At 41.0% G+C, this 23,262-nt stretch overlaps 1 protein-coding gene across 5 annotated transcripts in view; it reads right to left on the bottom strand.

Moving 5' to 3' along the window:
* Positions 1–23,262, bottom strand: part of CUX1 (cut like homeobox 1) — a 536,633-nt gene that overhangs the window by 214,074 nt on the left and 299,297 nt on the right. For all 5 annotated transcript variants that reach the window (XM_073616665.1, XM_073616662.1, XM_073616663.1 and 2 more), the window contains one exon: positions 556–604. In XM_073616665.1, coding sequence (XP_073472766.1) covers positions 556–604 — 49 coding nt within the window. The remainder of the gene's footprint in view (positions 1–555; positions 605–23,262) is intronic.

A 23,262-nucleotide genomic window follows, 5' to 3' on the forward strand; every position in this document is an offset into this window, starting at 1 on the left:
CAAAAAGTTCATGTTCATTGTCTACATCACCACGCTACAGCATAAAAATCCATTCAAGGAATGCCCAAATCCAAGCTCTTTTCAGCGAGATCATACACTCCCAGAAGATGTGCTTAATCAAAACGTCATGTACAATGCTAGCCTGCCAAAAGACCTTGGTTAGAACTACAAATCCTTCTTGGATAAACGCAAGCGAGTGTTTGCCAAAGCAGAGGCAAATAACTCCGGTCTAGAATCCATTCCAGGACCAATTGCTCAGCATGTTATCATGGTGTGTATTAGAGAGCATTTAACACTGTGATCATTTCATAATGACATTTCAATACCATTTTATTTCAATAGGTCATTATTATAAACCATACTGCATGCCTTTCTTCAAGCATACTCACATCCTACAGAGCAGAGAACTCTCCCAAAGACTAATGACCAATAGACACGTATGTTCTGGATTCATGAACTGTACAGCTATATTTTTCTAAATTTTAGGTAAAATAGGGGTTTTACATCAGTTTGATACTCTTATTCATCTGTTAATAAAAGGTTATAGAGTTTTACCTGATTGGCTCTTTCAAGGTCGGTCATAATCATCTCAATCTCATCAGCTCTGTAGACAAAGAAAAAAAAATAACATTACTAAGAAACATAACACTAATGTCGTGTACACACGATCGGACATTCCGACAACAAAATCCTGGATTTATTTCCGACGCATGTTGGCTGAAACTTGCCTTGCATACACTGATCAAACAAATGTTGTCGGAAATTCCAAACGTCAAGAACGCGGTGACATACAACACGTACGACGAGCTGAGAAAAATGAAGTTCAATAGCCAGTGCGACTCTTCTGCTTGATTCTGCACATGCATGGAATTTTGTGCGTTGGAATTATGTACACACGATCGGAATTTCCGACAATGGATTTTGTTGTCGGAAAATTTGAGAACCAGCTCTCCAATTTTTGTTGTTGGAAATTCCGACAACAAATGTCCAATGGAGCCAATACACGGTTGGAATTTCCGACAACTAGCTCACATCGAACATCTGTTGTCGGAAATTCAGACCGCGTGTACGCGGCACAATTCTATCAAAACAAGTAAACAATACAGGGCAGTTTTATTTATATATTCACAGTACACACCATGTACTGCTTACCAAGGCAACTGTGATATTGCTAAGAATCCAGCTTGTTAATCCTCCAAAAACATCACTGGTGTCCCTTACTGTCAGATTTTGTTCACAAGGGCTTCAGTTTGCACATGAACAGTGTGCGCAGCAAGCTTTTGCAAAGCACTTGCATAGCTTTCAGCTACCATTGAGCAGCTTTACTGAAACCTATAACCACCTCCAGTCTGGGCCAATTCTGACAGACATTCTACATGTAAAATACACTGTTACTACAAAACCAAGCTAATTTTTCAAATAGAGGTCCTAGAGAATATAATGGTGGCTGATACATATTTTTATATTTGCACAGTGGTTATTCAAACACAAAATTGTTTTGCAAGAAAAACACTTTAATTAACTTTAATGCACAAAAACAATATAATACCCAATTGTTTGGTACAATATAAAAAATGAGGTTATGCCAAGTGAATAGATACCAAACATATCATGCCTTTAAATTGTGTACGCCTGTGGAACAGCACCTAAAAATCCCCATAGGTGACGCTTTATAAGCCTTTACAGGTTACCAGTTTAGATTTATACTCGAGGTCTGGCGCTAAGATTATTGCCTTTGTTCTGACTTTGGCGGCAAAAATCTCACGGGTAGTGAGATTGCAGTTTATGCATGCAGGACCTGCATTCGCATTTAAATTTGCATGTGAGCCCTTTTTTTCGTCATTATTTATAACAAGCGGGTAACAAATCAGAGACAGAAACCGGAAGTGTTGAAATCCTTGTTGCTTCCGGTTCCTGACGCCACACTGTGTTTCGGGAAGCAGATGCTGCTGGTCACATCCTTACTTGGCTCCCCGAGAGCCCAGAAAAAGCGTTGGGGGGCCCGTTTCCATTACCTGTAAAAGTAATTCAGTGGCTCTCTAGCAGCTACGATTACTTTTACATTGAAGGCATTTGCTGGCTCTAAAAAAATATCACCCTTCCCATCCACAGATGTACGGATGGAAAGTGGTTAAAGCACCATCTAGCTCTAGTATGGGAAGGTTAAAGTGTATGTAAACTAACAATGAACTTCCCTTATTTGGTCCCCTTTGATTTATTATGCCTTTGAAAATAATTTGTTTGAAAAGTGCAAAAAAACTTTTTGATCCTGTCAAAAATTTAGAGCTGTTCTGGTCACTCTGCCTATGCTTTGCAAGGGAGTCTAACGAGCCCTTCCAAGTTCTTAGCTTGTACTACAAAACATTTCCTTCTATGTTGTGGAGATGAAAAGGGGGGAGGAATTATGTAGTGTAGCAAAAGATAACTGAGCAGAGATGACACCACTTCTTTCAGTCATAATCCAGGAAAGGCACTGTGTTGTCAGCCCACAACAGGAAATGATGAACTAAGTGCAATTCCTACAGATCAATAGTTATTACACTGTACTTGTAGGGTGTTTAAATGATTCCCTGGTGTACACACTTTAACCACAAAGCAGCGGGTTTAGTAGACTTTAGTGTTACTTTAAGTTTGTTAAAAAGCCTGCTGAAGCCTGCTAGCCACATGTTTAAAGGGACAGTCAACCCTCCGTTTAAAGGGGTTGTACACCTCTGAAATAAAAAATGAACAAAGTAAATCCTTCTATAGTGTGTGCTTGCCTCAATCCAAAACAATTGTCTTTGCTGTCCAGCACACAGCGGGTGATTGACAACGTCAGTTTCTGTGTGTCGGTCCATTCCCTGCACTCAGATCTAAAATTCTGTGCAGTATGTGATGTCTAATCCATGCCCCTGCCCCCTGGAGCTGAGAAAAAAACCTTTGATCTGTGTTTTAGAAGTCTGTAGAGGGTTGCAGATAAATAGTAAAGGGGAGAGAGCTGCAGAAAAACAGGTACAACTTATGTAGGAAGCTTTGTTTCTTCTCTGTATCACCTGAGGCCAGCCAATTCAGTGGCTATATGTAAGCGTTTACAACCACTTTAAGATCTATGCCTAAAATATGCCCTACAAGAGGGCAACACAGAAGCTAAGTGGTTAGCGCTTCTGCCTAGCAGCACTAGGGTCGATGATTCAAATTCCGACCACGGCACTACCTGCCTGGAGTTTGCATGTTGTGCCTGCGTCTGTGTGTTTCTTCCGGTTTCCTCCCATACTCCAAAGACATGCTGGTAGGTTAATTGGATCCGGTCTACATTGGCCCTAGTATGTATATATATATATATATATATATATATATATATATATATATATATATATATATAATTCCCCGCCGTGCCATTGCGTGCGTGCCGCCGACGGCGCGCCGGGAGCTCCGTGAGTCGGGTCGCGGGTCCCGCGATCGCCTCACGGAGAGGACGAACGGGGAGATGCCGTTGTGAACAGCATCTCCCCGTTCTGCCTAGTGACAAGTGTCACTCGATCTCTGCTCCCTGTCAATGAAGCAGAGATCAGTGACGTCACACACAGAGCCCATCCCCCTACAGTTAGTAATCACTCCCCTAGGACATACTTAACCCCTCCCCGCCCCCTAGTGGTTAACCCCTTCACTGCCAGTGTCATTTACACAGTAATCAGTGCATTTTTAATCGCACTGATCGCTGTATAAATGACAATGGTCCCAAAAATGTGTCAAAAATGTCCGACATGTCCGCCATAACGTCGCAGTCACAATAAAAATCGCTGATTGCCGCCATTACTAATAAAAAAAAATTATTAATAAAAATGCCATAAAACTATCCCCTATTTAGTAAACGCTATAACGTTTGCGCAAACCAATTAATAAACGCTTATTGCGATTTTTTTTTACCAAAAATATGTAGAAGAATACGATTGGCCTAAACTGAGGAAAAAAACATTTTTTTAATATATTTTTGGGGGATATTTATTATAGCAAAATGTAAAAAATAATGCGTTTTTTTCAAAATTGTCGCTCTTATTTTGTTTATAGCGCAAAAAATAAAAATCGCAGAGGCGATCAAATGCCACCAAAAGAAAGCTCTATTTGTGGGAAAAAAAAGGACGTCAATTTTGTTTGGGAGACACGTGGCACGACCGTGCAATTGTCAGTTAAAGCGACGCAGTGCCGAATCGCAAAAAACGCTATGGTCAGGAAGGGGGTAAAATCTTCCGGGGCTGAAGCGGTTAAAGGCTTCAACAGAAAGCTTAAGAAAAGTTAAATGAAGGATGTAAAGAATATATAAAAATAAAAATGTAACAGGAGGTGCTGGAACGTGCATAAGTAGATAGGAACACCCAAAACTCCCAGGTAGACGAATAGTCAGAAATGATGGCAGGGAAATCAAACTACAGTTGGGATTGTCCAAGACATACAAGAACCCAGGTGCTGACTGATGTTCTGTAATATAGAAATGGCTTTAATAGTTTCAGGAGATCAAAAGTTCCCCAGTTTACCATTTCACAAAAAACAGGAACCAATATAATGAATTAGGCATTCTAAGACTACCTGGAATTAATTGCAGCCAAAATATAAACGGACAGTATTTTAGTTGCCAAGAGATGAGCACAGCTTTCACTTCGATAGATCTTTCCTGTGCAGGCTAATTACAAGTGTTTACATTCCAGATCTCTTGTTTAAGAAGAGCCGTTCTCTTCAAAACAGCTCCTAATTATAGATTGGCACTGTAAATATGAATTCATCTTAATCCCTAAACGTGTAAATATTTTTACGGATACTTCTTGTTGAAAGCAGAACTTGTTGTATCAGCGCTTTAAATGATTTTCACTTGAATAAACACTTTAGCGATATGTCATTCTCCTTAATAACAGCCAATATTGTGCCCTATTTTGGTCAGCGTTGAAGAGATCACAGCATCTCAGCATAGTTGACTTCTAATTTTAATACAACACATACTCAGGTTACCCGACCACCCTGTATATACAGTAAACATCTCCTGCCTATTATTGCTGATCGCCTTCCCATCATGCTCTATGCCTGGCAGTCATTAGCATCTGCTGGCTTCCATGCTTTCTGGACCAAGAAAGTCAGAACTTCAGAGCTGCATACTTTATACAAAGACAGAAAAATCCACACATCACTACAAAACCTGTATGTGGAGATTGAAACAGCCTCAGCCCAGGCTCCATCCAGGCCACCCCAACACATTTCGTCCCACCCACGATTAAGCCCAATGGTCTGGGTGAAACCTGTTGGACGGTGGCCTGGATGGAGCCCGTGCTGAGGCAGTTTCACTCTCCACATACAGCTTTTGTAGCAACGTGTGGCTTGTAGGATTTTTTCTCTTTGTATTGGTATTGACAGAGCTGGGATGAGCTCTGTCCTCGCCTGCACTCCTAGCGACTTATCGTAGAAGAGAACCCATATGGAGCCTCAGGCAGCAACCTCAACTTGTTATTGGTTCACAGCTGCAAACTTGTTCTGGATTACTGACTCGAAGAACTGAAGTCAGAGGGTTAGTACGGCAGCCAGAGGCATGAGAAGTTAGCAATGTCGGCCTCCATATTTCTCATAATAAATGTTTAATTTAAAACTTATCTTCTCCTCACTGGCCCCAACCTGAGACTAGACAGTGAAAGGACAAGCATCAGACTGAAGAGCTTATATCTCTGTCACTTTGATCTCTCCTCCTATCATAATGTCAGTTGTTAGCACATGAGCACTACAACACAACTGATTGGCTGCTTGCGCAGCTTCTCCATCTACCAGTCTGAGCTCTGTTGTACAGGAAGTTCAGGTGCATAAACTGCTTGCATCTGGAAATACATTTATTAGTGTATTAATAAATAACCTAGCTTGAATAACTTGTCTCCTTTAAGTCATCCTAGAGTACAGCTTCAAATGAAATGTATTTCTTTTTTTTTTTTAGAAACACATGTTAAAAAAAAAAATTTGCTTGATGTAAATAAGCATATCAATTTATGTTAACATTTTTTTTTTTAAAAAAAAAACCTTGTTTCGAAGTATAATTTGGATTATGTGCAATGGAAAAGATATATTTGATCGTTAAAAACTTTCTGCTGTGCAACACAATAGCTGGGCTTTACTGCTCCTTCTCACACTGCTAGACTTTGCGCTGGTTGATTCATTGAAAATAATGGGCTCTGTGGGTGGCTGATGTCTAATTTTAACAATAGTTAAATAAAGCCAACCATAGATATCGAATCTATGCTGATTCAGCAGGGACTGGCTGAGATTTGATCTATAGGCAGGCTAGTTGTAGTGAAGTCGATCCATCAATTAACTTCAGAATAATCAGCCTGTTGGATTATTTGTATGTGATCACTGCCGACAGCTATTGCCGTCAGCAGTGACCATTGTGTTCTGCCGGCAGGGAAGGCTCCTGCACTCCACACCAGCAGAACATAATAGTGCTGTAGAAGGGATTTCCCCATCAACACTGACTGTGCTAATGGGGGAATCAAACAATTTTCTTTCCTTCCACCCGTGTTGGAAGGAAAGAACATTGCTTACTCTATGGGCTACTCGAGAGAGTAATCACACCGAGCCACTGGGACTTCTCACTTATGGGAAACCTAAAACTCTCTACAATTTTTAAACATTTTAATACAGTTTTAGAAAGCTTGTTTTTGGGTATAATGAACATATACATATATATGGGGTGACCACATTTGCTCATTACATTTCCAAGCTCTTCTTCCTGCATAGTAGTACTACACAATGGGGGGGGGGGGGGGGGGGGGGATTTATTAAAACTGGAGCAGATAGAATCTGGAGCAGTTCTGCATGGCAACCAATCAGTTTTTATCTTTCATTTTCAAAGCTTAACTGAACAAGCTGAATACAGAAGCTGATCGATTGCCATGCACAACTGCTCCAGATTTTGGCTGCTCCAGTTTTGTTAAATTGCCACCAATGACTGTATTTCTCCATTCCCCTTTCTCAGTGTAAGCCTATGAAAGAGGTATAACCTGTCTAAAAACAACATCTTTTTTTTTATAAAGCTATTTGATAATCTCGGCAGTCATCACACAGGAATACTAATCACATTCTCTAAAATACAGATGAACACTAGAGGGAGCATTTACCATCCTGAAACATAAAACCAATCTATAAACACGGAATACAATGATAAAAGCGCAAAAGCAAGAAAGTAAAATTGTGAAATTCATGTTAAAAATTACTTTCAGTGGAAGATAACAATTTGACGCAAAATGCATTCTTTCGCAAAAAAGTACTTTTGTTTCCTGTTAAACTATGAAATGTGTAATTACTAAAAAAGCATAAGAAATGGCAGCTGCTTCGGCCCATTGCTAACTAGCAAAAAAAAAGGCGCACATGGCATGAGCAATACAAACATTTCCCATTCCTTAATACAGCAAGTCAACACAAAACATCCAATTCATCTGTTTTAACATTAAGATAAAAAACACAGGTTTTTGTTACATAAATGTGAAAATACATATAAAAGGAGTGGGGGTGGGTGCCGGTTTGTGCAGATGTGTGTCCCTAAACTCAAACGGTCTGCATCCCCACAGATATCAATTTGGGAGCAGTGGTTGTGTCTGCGCGGCCGCTGTGTCTCAACTGACATTAAGACCTCATTCACACTTCTGCGACTTTGGACATCAAAGTCACATGACAAGTCTTACCCCATGTTTTCCAATGATAACCATTTATATATGTGTGACTTAAAGTTGTAGCAATTTCAAAGTAGTACTTAGTTTTGACTTTGATGCAGCTTAAGGGTCATGTTAACCCTCAAATGTTCCATGAAAGTCGTAACCGAATGTTTTATATGCAACAGTGGATCCGACTTTGAAGCGGGACAAGTCACATCCAAGTTGCACCCATCCAAAGCTGCGTCAAAGTTGCACTCCAAAGTCGAGCAATTTTGGAGTTGTACAAGTGTGAATGGAGCCAACACTTGTGCATCCCGTGCAGGCAAACACAGCCCTTAAGTGGTGTACGCTTAAAGTGTTACTAAACCCACAACAATAAAATCAGTCTGTATATGCAGCTTGGTATACTCACTGTGAAACCTAAGGGGTTAATCCTCTGCATTGTGTGAAAAGGCTGTTTAATCCTGTCTTCTATGATACTCTCCTCCATCCACTGTCCCCAATAATTTCCTGATAACAGAGTTACTGGAGTCAGGCTGCACATACTCAATTTGGTGTGTATTGCTAGAGAGTTTTTTTCTTTTCTTGGGAGGATGCATGTGATCAGCACAGGGCCAATCAACACTGTCCAAACAGAGGGTCAGGGGTCTTGCAGACTCATAGATCACTCAGAAAACTGCTCCAACAAGCTTTAACCAGTGTTTAGCTGGACACTGATAGAAGTCACAAGACTGCTCTAACTGCTAATGAAAAAAGGAATTTAAAGCGCAGTTCCACCCATTTAAAAGTCAGCAGCTACAAAAAGTGTAGCTGCTGACTCCTAATAATCAGACACGCACCTGTCCCACTGTCAAAACTGTTACCACAAGGCAATCTTCAAAGCCAAAAAAGAACAATTCTCGGACACCATCTCAACTGCCTTAAACCGTCCAGTGGTGATCAAAAACCACCAAAAAAAACTATTTGGGGGGGTAAAGATAAAAATTTTGTTTGGGTACAACATCGCATGACCGCGCAATTGTCATTTAAAATGTGACAGCGCTTAAAAGCTGAAAATTGGTCTGGGCAGGAAGGTGTATAACTGCCCTGTATGGAAGTGGTTAAGCTGTAGTAATTTGATTTGGAAGTTGGAAATAGAAGAGTGTAGAGAAAAGCTGCTAAACGCTAAGGCGGCTAAACGCGCATTAACGTCAATGCAAAAGCTTCTAAAAGCAAATTTTTACAGACGCTTTTTCCTGGTGTTGGTACTGGTTTTGCTTTTTTTTTTTTAACACCCCGAATGCATGAGGCCAAATGCTTAAATTGTTTCATTAGGTAAAGTTAGTTTAACTAATGGTCGTCCTTCGATATAACAGACTCTCATCATACCCCGCACCTCAGATATATTTATCCATATTTTAGGGATTAGCGGTTCGCATGCCTTCACTTGATAATGAATGTGAAAAAATGGGCCGAGCAGTGCTGACTGACATTCTGCAGACCAAAGAGTACTGTATTTCATACAATGGGAGGGGTTTGAGTAGACGAGATAGACTCAGGCTTCAAAGCAAAGCAGTCATAGTGATTAGATGGTGGAACGAGTGACAGTACCAAGGTCTGGCTGTTGAAAAATAAGGCAAAAATTAAAATGGACAAAAATGAGCTTTTTCCCATTTGACTGGAGTATGATTGTAAACCATCGGTGCTCTATCACACGGTATCATATTCTATGTACAATGCAATTCACTCTTATCTTTATATGATAACAGTGCTATTAGCTTCATTTCCATTTGACACAGCAATTTATGATGAGGCTATAAAAATGGTTGTGGTTACATTTCTATTCAGGAAATGTGCTGGATATACTAACACTGAGCAAAGGTGTTTAAGTGTGCTCATGCAAGACCATAGTAGAAGCATATGGTAACATTCTCTAGATCCACCAAAGAGAAAATACATGATTTGCCTATCTGTAATACATTATTTGATGAGACCCGGGATTTCTTGCTGGCCTCCATAGTTTTGGCCTTGTTGGAGGGCAATGTGTAAGCCCACCACAGTTAGCCCAGCGACAACAATAAAAAACACCACCAGCCTAATTTATTCATGTTTTGGGAAAATCAATGGAGGACTTAGGAGATTATATTGTTATTACTGTTTGTGTCCCCACTGGGGAGATTTTCCCATGTTCCTGTCTAAGTGACATGGTTTTCAAGGTACAGGAAAGTACAGGAAAGAAAGTAATGGGAATTCTCTTTAACGCTGACAAAGAAAGTAACAAACGCGGGTGCAAAGGTATTTTTTTTAACCTAACGCATCCTCTGTATTAGGGCAAAAAAACCCCAAAAAAACAAAAAAAAACACAACTTTCCATAGCCCCCCTCCCCCCCCTTAAACACTTACCCAGGTCCATTATCAATCTAGCGCTGTGCCCAGGTTAAGTTCTCTCCTCTCTTCCTTCTCTCACAAGCTTCACTGAGAGCAGTGGGAGGTATTGGCTCCTGCTGCTGTCAGTCAAATCAAGTGAGGAGGGCGCAGGGGGCGGGGACGAGCCATGCTGTGTATGTCCATAGCACATCTGCTCCCATTGCAAGTGACTTGCAATGGGAGCAAACACACAAGAGGAGCTAACATTGGTGGTGTGGGACCCCAGAAGAGGAGGATCGGGGCTGCTCTGTGCAAAATAATTGCATGACGTAGGTAGCTATAACATGTCTGCGATTTTAAGAAAAAAAATTACTTTTACAACTGTTTTAAGGTGGCACTTGTCTCCTCATTTCTGCCCTTGTGTCACCAATATAGGAAGTAAGGAGGAATCTCTCCACAGGGGGCCACAGACTGCAATAAAATTCCTCTGACTCTAAACCCTTTTGCGATTTCCAAAATGTAAAAGGTCTGGGTTAAAGTTGGGTTTTAAAATTAAACTCACAGACATTTTATTGAATTACTGTTTTCCTGATGTCTAAATTAACAAAACTAGACACAATTGACAGGGAAGAGGGGTCTACATTTTCATGGCGCTCCAGGCAGCTCTATGTCTAGGAATGCTCTTGGTTCACCACAGTCCTTCACTGTTCTCCTCTACAAAAATTTCTTCAGCAGTGCTTCACATTGTTCCTGTGGGAGAAAATGCTTGGTGATCGTATCTGTGGCTATGTTATCATTACTGGAGAGAAGCAGTTTGTTCCTCTGTGACTCTCCACTTATTCTAGAGGTCATAGGCTTAAGCCTTTAGATGCCTGCAGACATCAGATCTGCAAGAAATCTGACCTAATCATGCACTCAGAAGACATCTTGTAATGCTTGTCTATCATGTGTGGCCAAAAAAATTATATTTTCGTTTATATATATATGTTTAATATGTAACTTATGACCAGGGATTGTGCAGGAACCATACAACACACATTATCACCACTGATTTATAGGAAGCATACAGCACACCTTATCACCACTGATTTATAGGAAGCATACAGCACACCTTATCACCACTGATTTATAGGAAGCATACAGCACACCTTATCACCACTGATTTATAGGAAGCATACAGCACACCTTATCACCACTGATTTATAGGAAGCATACAGCACACCTTATCACCAGGGATTGTTCATGAACCAATCAGCTGGCATTTAAGGCTGCTCTGACTGGTTTATTTATTCCAAGTAGTACTCTTAAATGAAGACTCATTTTTAGGATAGGGCACTAAAGTTGGCCACACCTGAGCAGATATCTGCCTGCTCTTGACAGCATTGGAGCTGACTTCAATTCAGACTACATGTTCGCAGAAAAAAAAAAATACGAAAAGTAAAGGAGAATCAAAAATGTTTCCATTCCTTTCTTTTTATCAATCTCATAAAACCATGTCAAAGCATAATGCCAGAAGAATCCTTGTGTTTCAAATCATGCCACAATTCAAACATATTGACATGTACACCAGAAACACGCAATCTATAGGAACTGCCCTGGGCATTACATGAGATATACCTCTGGGTTAACACCTCACCACAGCTAACAGTATTAAACCAAGGCAGGTGTACGTATTGAGGTGTAGGTTATGAAGTTCTAAATAGAATGGTTTTATTACTAATAAAATTACACACACACACATAATATATAAATACACACATACACATACACACACACAGTATCTCACAAAAGTGAGTACACCCCTCACATTTTTGTAAATATTTTATTATATCTTTTTATGTAACAACACTGAAGAAATGACACTTTGCTACAATGTAAAGTAGTGAGTGTACAGCTTGTATAACAGTGTAAATTTGCTGTCCCCTCAAAGTAAGACCCCTTTCACACTGGGTTGTTTTGCAGGCGCTATTGCGCTAAAAATAGTGCCTGCAAACTAACCTGAAACAGCCGCTGCTGTGTCTCCAGTGTGTGAAAGCCTCGGGGCTTTCACACTGGAGCGGTGCGCTAGCAGGATGCTGAAAATAGTCCTGCTAGTAACATCTTTGGAGTGGTGTATACACCGCTCCTTCACTGCTCCTGCCCATTGAAATCAATGGGGCACCGCGGCTATACCGCCGGCAAAGCGCCTCCGCAGAGGCGCTTTGCGGTGGTTTTTAACCCTTTCTCGGCCGCTAGCGGGGGGTAAAACCTCCCCGCTAGCAGCTGACTACCGTCGGTAAAGCGGCGCTTTACCACCGACGCACCTCCCGCCCCAGCGTGAAATCGGCCTAACTCAACACACAGCCATTAATGTCTAAACAAAAGTGAGTACACCCCTAAGTGAAAATGTCCAAATTGGGCCCAATTAACCATTTTCCCTCCCGGGTGTCATGTGACTCATTAGTGTTACAAGGTCTCAGGTGTGAATGGGGAGCAGGTGTGTTAAACTTGATGTTATCGCTCTTACTCTCTCATACTGGTCACTGGAAGTTCAACATGGCACCTCATGGCAAAGAATTGTTGCTCTACATAAAGATGGCCTAGGCTATAGAAAGATTGCCAAGACCCTGAAACTGGGCTTGCACGGTGGGCAAGACCATACAGCAGTTTAACAGGACAGGTTCCACTCAGAACAGGCCTCGCCATGGTCGACCAAAGAGGTTGCGTGCACGTGCTCAGCGTCATATCCAGAGGTTGTGTTTGGGAAATAGACGTATGAGTGCTGCCAGCATTGCTGCAGAGGTCGAAGGGGTGGGGGGTCAGCATGTCAGTGCTCAGACCATACGCCGCACACTGCATTAAATTGGTCTGCATGGCTGTCGTCCCAGAAGGAAGCCTCTTCTAAAGATGAAGCACAAGAAAGTCTGCAAACAGTTTGCTGAAGACAAGCAGACTAAGGACATGGATTTCTACAAACAACAGTGGGGATTTATATCCAATTACCATAATCAATATAGAGATATTGAGAGGATTTTTAAAAAATACTGGTATATTCTCCGAAGGGATCGTCACCTGGGAGAATTGCTACCTGAAACCCCTAAATTCATCTACAGGAGGGCCCCCAACTTTGGGGATAGGGTAGTGAAAAAAATCCTCGACCCACCAGGCCGACCATCCATCAAAATAAATCTCAATGGTTTTTACCCATGCAACAAATGCGTGTGCTGCAAAACAGTTAGGATTAGAAACAGAAACATGAAGAGCATCACTAATCAAGCGAATGAAACATTTGAAATTAAAGAATTCATAACGTGTAATTCATCATACGTAGTGTATTTAATGTGGTGCCCATGTGGGTTACATTATGTAGGACGCACGAAAAGACTATTGAGAATTCGCATCTCTGAACATCTGACCAATATCAAAAATGGTTACAAGTACCATAGCGTATCCCTTCATTTTAGGGAGAAGCACAACCAAGACCCGAGTCTACTTCAATTTTGTGGAATAGACATAGTGTATCCATCGTGGAGGGGCTCCAATAGAATAAGGGATTTATCCCAACGTGAAACGCGATGGATATACTTGTTTAAATGTCTTTTTCCCGGGGGTCTAAATATAGAATTGGACCTCAACTGTTTCATCAACGACTTTTGAGTTGACAGTTGGGAGTCCAAAGCTATATGATACCCACTCCCAGAAATGGGGATAGGTGGAATATCTATAACACCAACGCAACGGAGAAACCACCTATTGGGAGATAAGCCAGCAGGGAAAATTACAGGAATAAGAAAGTGTCTGTAAACTGCCTGATCTGTATATATGTAGGAGTTGACCTGCAAGATAGAGAATGAAAATCATGGCAACAACAGGAAAGACCCATGTGGGGTATGTGTTTAGTTTGGTTTTAAAAGAATCAAGTATAGAGTTCCAACCATTCAAGAAGTTACTAATTTTATAATTATAATTTTTATCAATTTTATATGATAAGGGAAAATGTTTTTATATATATAGATTTTTATAGACAGCAATGTCTCCATTACCAATTTATAGCTATTACTACACATAGAAAATGCACCAATACTCGTTAGTATGGGTGACACGCGTCCCTCGGGGATGGTGTGTGGGATCACCAATCAGCGAGTGGGGAATTGCTAGTCATAATGTTGTAGTAATTTTAAGCTAATTTTCTGAATTTCGATGCCCCTTAATTATGTTTAAAAGCAATGTTCACGTATGGTGTGAACGGGGACACAGGGAGCGCGCAAGCGCAGTATCATTGACACTGCGCGTCATGCGGGGGGAGGATATATAAGGAAGATTGCCAGTCCGTCTAGCCAATCCCATGAATAAGTCCGGTGTGACGAAACATGTCGGGGCGTGGCTATACGGCAATCGAGGAAGCTTGACGTAGGACGCTGTGACAGGCGGCGCCATACGAGTGAGCGGGGAAGTGGCTACGGAGGGCTCTAAGGGACGGGTGAGAGTGTTCACGTTCACCGAGCACCTGGGTCCGCCGTGACCACCATACGTCCAGGTTACCGTTTGAAGTGCTGTTGGTGATAACCAAGTTTTGCTGTGCTGTTTTGCGTTATTGAAAATTGGAAAATGTGAGTTGTATGGTGAAGGAGAGTGTTACTTTTATTAAAGTGTGTTGCGTTACTGCACTATTGGTTCGCTTTTCCTTTCTTTCATGTGGAGAGAGCATTTGCTTATATACTGCGGTTTACCATACGGATATTGATTGGAGGTGATCACTTTACCCCCACTGTGTGGGAAAAGCCTACAAGCCAAACACGAGAGTGTAAGGCAAAAAAAGCTGGTGAGTTTGCTCGCTGAAGGGGAGTGGAATCACATTCACAGCGGTGTGGTGGAAGATATCATCATTGAAGATTATAATTTTGATATTGTCACTACTACTTCACTATGTCACTATTTATGTTTGGACTTTTTTATTGATTTTTTTGATTTTTTGCTGTTATACACCAATTAATTGCATGAGGAGTGTTCATTAGAAACACTGTTTGGTTCTTTATTATGGACACATAATATTATCACTTTTGGTTATCACATTGAGCAATCACTGTGTATACAATTTTTTTGAATTAGGGTATGTTTTAGGTATTCAGCGCTGCTATTTTGATCACACTATTGGTGAGGGCGATTATATAGTGTATCATTTATTTTATATCACATGAGTTTTTGATTTTAAGCAGCTGCTCAGAGGGAGGGGCTCACCCCATAAGCGCAGTGTTTGGCACACAGAAAGGGGCGTATCATCTGTGTACCATATCAGCAAGATTAAGGACATGGATTACTGGAACCATGTCCTGTGGTTTGATGAGACCAAGAAAAACTTATTTGGTTCAGATAGTGTCAAACGTGTGTGGTGGCAACCAGGTGAGGAGTACAAAGACAAGTGTGTCTTGCCTACAGTCAAGCATGGTGGTCGGAGTGTCATGGTCTGGGGCTGCATGAGTGCTGCCATCACTGGGGAGCTACAGTTCATTAAGGGAATCATGAATGCCAACATGTACTGTGACATACTGAAGCAGAGCATGATCCCTTCCCTTCAGAGACTGGGCTGCAGGACAGTATTCCAACATAACGACCCCAAACACACCTCCAAGGCGACCACTGCCTTGCTAAAGAAACTGAGGGTAAAGGTGGTGGACTGGCCAAGCATGTCTCCAGACCTAAACCCTACTGTGGGGCATCCTCAAACGGAAGGAGGAGGAACGCAAGGTCTCTAACATCCACCAGCTTTGTGATGTCATCATGGAGGAGTGGAAGAGGACTCCAGTGGCAACCTGTGAAGCTCTGGTGAACTCCATGTCCAAGAGAGTTAAGGCAGTGCTGGAAAATAATGGTGGCCACACAAAATATTGACACTTTGGGCCCAATTAGGACATTTTCACTTAGGGGTGTACTCACTTTTGTTGCCCGCGGTTTAGACATTAATGGCTGTGTGTTGAGTTATTTTGAAGGGACAGCAAATTTACACTGTTATACAAACTGTACACTCACTACTTTACATTGTAGCAAAGTGTAATTTCTTCAGTGTTGTCACATGAAAAGATATAATAAAAGATTTACAAAAATGTGAGGGGTGTACTCAGTTTTGTGAGATACTGTATATATATATATATATATATATATATATATATATATATATATATATACACACATACATACACACACACACACACGCACAGTATATCACACACACACATACTGTATACATAAACTTACAAGCCACAGACTAAATTAATTCATTTGATCAAGCTTCATCTTCACTGACATTACTCAGTCACATGGGGCAGACTGCAGTTTACAGACACTCTGAAAATTAGGTTTGCATTTTTTCTCGTGTTCCGTCACACTTCAATGCCCGCGAACCAAAGAATTAAAAAAAATAAAAAATAAAACCGTTTGTAAGGCTGTAGCCTAAAAGTACAAACTAATATCACACATTTCAGCAGTATCCAGACGATCGCTCAAGAGAAAAATAAAAACATATTCCATTCTAGGGAAATCTACACATGTAAGGAATTACTCCAGAATTGGCCTCTTGTGGCCCAACATGGTGTCCAAATAACTTATGTGTGAAGAAAAAAAAAAAAGGCCAACAGTATCACACAGACAACATCTGAAATGCAGGTCACAGCTCAGCATGTGACCCACTGTGCAATCAAAGCCATTGCCTGTAACTGTCACTCAAGGTTCAATCATTTCAGTGCAGGACAAATTGAACAGCTGTGGCTCGGAGAATTAAGTGTGCTGCATGATTCATTCTGTATCTATAAAGGAAGGCATGCGAGAATATCCTGTGCTCTGCAATGCATTACAGGCTCTTCTGCCATAGATTAGGTTAATGCTTTCACCATCATGTAACGCAATATTATCGACAGCAATTGTTAAACCTTAAAAATATCCCAAGTGGCAGCCATTATTCCCTGCTGTCACAAGGATAATTTTTCAGTGACCTATTTGTAAATAAAATAAATTCGTTTATTGGAGGCTTTTTTTCACTTCCAGCTGTACATTGATATTACAGGTATGGTTAAGTGAGAGTTTAAAGACAATAGGGGGCATGTATTTATCACAACTGGAGCAAACAGAATCTGGAGCAGCTCTGCATGAAAACCAATCAACTTTTATCTTCAGCTTGTTCAGTTAAGCTTTGACAATGAAAGATCGAAGCTGATTGGTTGTCATGCACAGCTGCTCCAGTTTTGATAAATTCCTTCAATGTACCCCCAATATAAAAATATATATATGTATGTATGGTTAGTGTTGTGTTTTTATGCACCTTGTTGTTGTATTTTATTTCTATAGAACTTCTGCAGAACTTTCTCTTGCAAATTAACTAGTCTGACACTGGTCATCTTCTGGGTTGAATGACATGCAGGATCAATTTCACATCACATTTCCTGCAAATGTGGTGATGCAACCCCAAGATGTGACAGCCTAGGCACAAAGGAAATGGAGGAGGGTGCTAGAAAGTATTGGGGGGAGGGGGGTGTACTTTTTGACAGAGTGTTCTGTGTCCTGTACTGTTCTCCAAGATAAGGAATTTACAGGCAAGTCAAAATTCCTCCTATCTCAATTGTACAGTTCTGGACAAAGACATAGTAGTCATATATCACGGGACACCCCCAGGCAATGAACACGAAAGGTAGGTGACAATGAGGCAAACAGAAGGGTGTAAACAGCCCCAAACAACAAAGGTCAGAAGACCCAACCTCAGAGAGCTGCTGAGAAAACGTTGCAGCCAAAAGCTGCATCAGCAGAAGCTTAGATGTCCACCTGGTACAACTTTGAAAAGTGAACAGAAGACCAGGTGGCAGCCTTACAAAACTGTGCAGCAGAAGCCTGGTGCCGAAATATTCAGGAGACTCCCACGAATCTGGTAAAATTATGGGAGGAGATTTATTTTTGAGAATGTAAACTCTTCCAATCAGAATCTCTGCAATCAATAATATGTACGCTTACTATCATTACTAGGGTTGCCACCTCATCCCTTTAAACCCAAACACATATTAATTACACAGGTTCTGGGGCTAATTTAATGCAGATAAGACACTGAGTTTATGTAACACCCTAATCCACCACAGAACCTGTTTAATTAATATGTGTTCGGGTTTAAAGGGATGAGGTGGCAACCCTAATTGTTACCGCTAAACGGTCAAAAACCATGCTGGCCACATGATATCCAAAACAGCCTGCGTAATGTGGTAGCAGCAGACATAACCACTAGAGGTCACCTACTGAAATTCAATCAGTCTCTCAACACAAAGCTCTACAGCTAAAAGAACAGCGAGTACACTTCAACGCTGTATTTGCACTCCCCATAAGCTGTCAGAAAGGCAAATATAAATTGTGAGGCCTAATGCCTAGATGTTGTATGTTGCTGCTGTTTTCTGGCGCTCATTTGATTAACTCTTGGCGAACCCTTGTGAATTAGCTTAATTTTACTGAAGAAATAAAGGCGTTCAGAATAAGGGATTCACAGCTTTCATAAAGCAAACATATGGCGATACAAGCAAATTAGCACCTACAAGGCAGAAAGTGAACAGAATTCCAAGATACTTAATAAACAAGATGACAGTCTTCTTCCTTCAAACTAAATAGTGTGCAGTATTTACACTAGAAACATTCAAATTAATTAAAGGCTATAACATTAATAAACATTGAATAGTGAAAATGAGCTACATTATCCACAACAGAGAATCCATCAACATTATTTTTACCTGATCATTTAAAGGAACCCAACAGCTTATTTGGTCTTAGGGGGTCTAATTTACCAGAACTCTCCTGAAGCCCTGCCAATTAAAGCAGTAATAAATCCAAAACCAAAAATGTAATATATTACAGCATACCAATCTTTAAGTGTGGTGGCTGCATTAGTTTTCTTTTTTGAAGCATGAATAAATAATCATTATAAGCACTGCTACATTTGCAGGAGAGCTTGTTCTGTTGACAATCAACAGACATACTGGCCGGATCACCAGAATTGGTAAACTGCAATATAATAAATGTTTGCTTTTGGGGTTAATATGGCTTTAAATTCACGATTCTCAGAAAACAGAATACTGTTTTGTACGCCTTTTCTTCAGTGCAACTGGTGCAACTGAGTCTCCCTACAGTGTCAACGTTTTTTCTGCATACGAGTGCAGAGAAGAATCGTTTTGTCTTCATTCTCTCATACACATATGATAAATTAATAATATGTCTTTACATTTTATAGCATTGGAATAACTTGTGCAAGGACCAAGACAAATAGGTAAATAATAATAAAAAAGTGTCTTGCACTGAAATTCTTCTCATACTTATTTGTATACTAACCAAATACTTTTTTACTTTAGAGTAGAGAGGTTCTGAAACCTTGGTCAATTTGTATTCATTGTCTGTGTCCTTTGGAAGGATATCCATTCACTTCCTGTCGAGGAGACACAACAGGCAATGTAAACAAATCTCTCAAATGCAAGAGAAATTCCCTCCTAGACTGTTTGGGTTTGTCATCACTTTTCACTAACAATGGAAAAATAGAGAGGGTGACTTCATTGACAAATGACAGAGAGCTAACAGATGTTCTAATCCTAAACATTCTTTCCAAAAAAAAAAAACAAAAACAAATTTTAACAACATACACATCGTAAAGTGTCAGTTTTTGCAATAATCACATGGTATAAGATGTAATAACTATTTAGGTCCCATTTTGGTATATTTTGAAGCATATTTTTCATCCTTTTTAAATACTCCCGTTACTGAATGTGAAATCCTGTTAGGCCTTACTGAGGGCTTTTCCCACAAATTTTTATCTACTCAACAGAAAGTATCCTCCCAAGATGAAGGTTCATAAAGTACTGTCTTATGCCCCGTACACACGGTCGGATTTTACGATGGAAAATGTCCGATTGGAGCGTGTTGTCGGAAATTCCGACCGTGTGTGGGCTCCATCGGACATTTTCCATCGGATTTTCCGACACACAAAGTTGGAGAGCAGGAGATAAAATTTTCCGACAACAAAATCTGTTGTCGGAAATTCCGATCGTGTGTACACAAATCCGACGGACAGAGTGCCACGCATGCTCAGAATAAATAAAGAGATGAAAGCTATTGGCCACTGCCCCGTTTATAGTCCCGACGTACGTGTTTTACATCACCGCATTCAGAACGATCGGATTTTCCGACAACTTTGTGTGACCGTGTGTATGCAAGACAAGTTTGAGCCAACATCCGTCGGAAAAAATCCTAGGATTTTGTTGTCGGAATGTCCGAACAAAGTCCGACCGTGTGTACGGGGCATTAAAGTTTAAGCTCACTATTACAAAAAAAAACTAATAAATGCACATTTGTTTTGCAGGATCAGCAGATTGTAGGTGTGATGCCACCGTCCTGCAGACTGTCTGTGTAGCCGTCTGCCCATAGTTCTGGGGGCTGGTGCATCTGTAACAAGTTACAGTCAGGTCCATAAATATTGGGACATCGACACAATTCTAATCTTTTTGGCTCTATACACCACCACAATGGATTTGAAATAAAACGAACAAGATGTGCTTTAACTGCAGACTTTCAGCTTTAATTTGAGGGCATTTACATCCAACTCAGGTGAACGGTGTAGGAATTACAACAGTTTGTATATGTGCCTCCCACTTTTTAAGGGACCAAAAGTAATGGGACAGATTACCAATCATCCATCAAACTTTCACTTTTTAATACTTGGTTGCAAATCCTTTGCAGTCAATTACAGCCTGAAGTCTGGAACGCGTAGACATCATCAGACGCTGGGTTTCATCCCTGGCGATGCTCTTCCAGGCCTCTACTGCAACTGTCTTCAGTTCCTGCTTGTTCTTGGGGCATTTTCCCTTCAGTTTTGTCTTCAGCAAGTGAAATGCATGCTCAAATCGGATTCAGGTCAGGTGATTGACTTGGCCATTGCATAACATTCCACTTCTTTCCCTTAAAAAAACTCTTTGGTTGCTTTCGCAGTATGCTTTGGGTCATTGTCCATCTGCACTGTGAAGCGCCATCCACTTAAGCATTTTGCTGAATATGAGCAGATAATATTGCCTGAAACACTTCAGAATTCATCCTGCTGCTTTTGTCAGCAGTCACATCATCGATAAATACAAGAGACCCAGTTCCATTGGCAGCCATACATGCCCACGCCATGACACTACCACCACCATGCTTCACAGATGAGGTGGTATGCTTTGGATCATGAGCAGTTCCTTTGCTTCTCCATACTCTTCTCTTCCCATCACTCTGGTACAAGTTGATCTTGGTCTCATCTGTCCATAGGATGTTGTTCCAGAACTGTGAAGGCTTTTTTAGATGTTGTTTGGCAAACTCTAATCTGGCCTTCCTGTTTTTGAGACTCACCAATGGTTTACATCTTGTGGTGAACCCTCTGTATTCACTCTGGTGAAGTCTTCTCCTGATTGTTGACTTTGACACACATACACCTACCTCCTGGAGAGTGTTCTTCATCTGGCCAATTGTTGTAAAGGGTGTTTTCTTCACCAGGGAAAGAATTCTTCGGTCATCCACCACAGTTGTTTTCCGCGGTCTTCCGGGTCTTTTGGTGTTGCTGAGCTCACCGATGCGTTATTTCTTTTTTTTTATGTTTAAGGATGTTCCAAACAGTTGATTTGGCCACACCTAATGTTTTTGCTATCTCTCTGATGGGTTTGTTTTGTTTTTTCAGCCTAATGATGGCTTGCTTCACTGATAGTGACAGCTCTTTGGATCTCATATTGAGAGTTGACAGCAACAGATTCCAAATGCAAATAGCACACTTGAAATGAACTCTGGACCTTTTATCTGCTCCTTGTAAATGGGATAATGAGGGAATAACACACACCTGACCATGGAACAGCTGAGCAGCCAATTGTTCCATTACCCCATTAGCTCAAATTAAAGCTGAAAGTCTGCAGTTAAAGCACATCTTGTTCATTTAATTTCAAATCCATTGTGGTGGTGTATAGAGCCAAAAAGATTAGAATTGTGTCGATGTCCCAATATTTATTGACCTGACTGTATATGGTACACCCTGAATATGGGTGTAACATGTAACAACTTACAAAAGGTGGACTTATCCTTTAGGTTGGACACATAGATATGGACCGAAATGTAGCCGGTTCAGCAGGGACCAGCTGAATTTCAATCAGTGTGTGGCCCTCCCTGATCGACTTCTATTGAAGGAGAATGTTGGAAAGCTTTTCGTGATCAGCAGTTGCAGTTACTGATCAGTATATTCTGACAGCAAGGGAAGCTGCTGTCAGAATACAATATGCCAACGGGGAGGGGGGGGGGGGATTTCTCCATCCATCTCGTTTGTGTGGATGAAGTAATCTGTTAAAGTAGTTGTAAATGCTGAAGTTTTTTACCATCATGCAGTCTATGCATGAATGTAAAAACCTTCTGTGTACTGCTCCCCCCCCAGCCCCCCTAAAACTCACCTGAGCCCCTTCTCAATCCAGCGATGTGCACGGAGTCTCAGCTGTCCCTCTCCTCATTGGCTGAGATGTGCAGCGTGAGTCATTAGCTCCCACTGCTGTCAATTGCAGCCAATGAGGAGAGTGGGGCTGAGCCACGGCTCTATATGTCTTATGGACGCATAGTATGGGGCTCGGGAGCAAGCATGCACCAGTGCCCCCACAGCAAGCAGCTTGTCATTGGGGGCACTGGTCAAGGGGGAGGAGCCATGAGTGCCGTTGGGGCATCTGAGAAGAGGAGGATCGGGGTTGCTCTGTGCAAAACCATTGCACAAAGCAGGTAAGTACGCCATGTTTGTTTTTTTTAAACACCGAACCTTTAATGTCACAGTTTTTTTCAGTCAGCTCATAGGCTGAAACCCCCCCCAAAAAAAACAATCTTCTAGGGCCAACTTTACTTGGACCATGAGTAATTTTAATTGCAAATGAAGTGATATGTATGTAAGGGTTTTTTCCTAATTTCTGTACTTCAGTAACTGTGTTTGTCTGAAGGTAACCATATACTGAAAAGAATTTTAAAACCTTACTTACAGGGGAAGACTACATTTCAAAATTACCAGCAGGCTCAGAGAAAGAATACTGAAAATGTATGCAAAAGGTTGAGCTTGGTCCCACCTTCTTCCATCTCCTCAGTCACCTATTGTCTTTTAATGTGACAAGTGGCCCTGTTGACCAATACAAAGAGTTCAAGTGCTAAGAGGGGGTGGGGTTAAGCAGAGCTTTCACAACAAAAGCTGAGGTTAACACTTGCAGACTGCGTATGTACTGATCATTTT

The sequence above is a fragment of the Aquarana catesbeiana genome, linkage group LG02, assembly GCF_042186555.1.
Source record: "Aquarana catesbeiana isolate 2022-GZ linkage group LG02, ASM4218655v1, whole genome shotgun sequence".
In the NCBI taxonomy this organism is placed as follows: domain Eukaryota; kingdom Metazoa; phylum Chordata; class Amphibia; order Anura; family Ranidae; genus Aquarana; species Aquarana catesbeiana.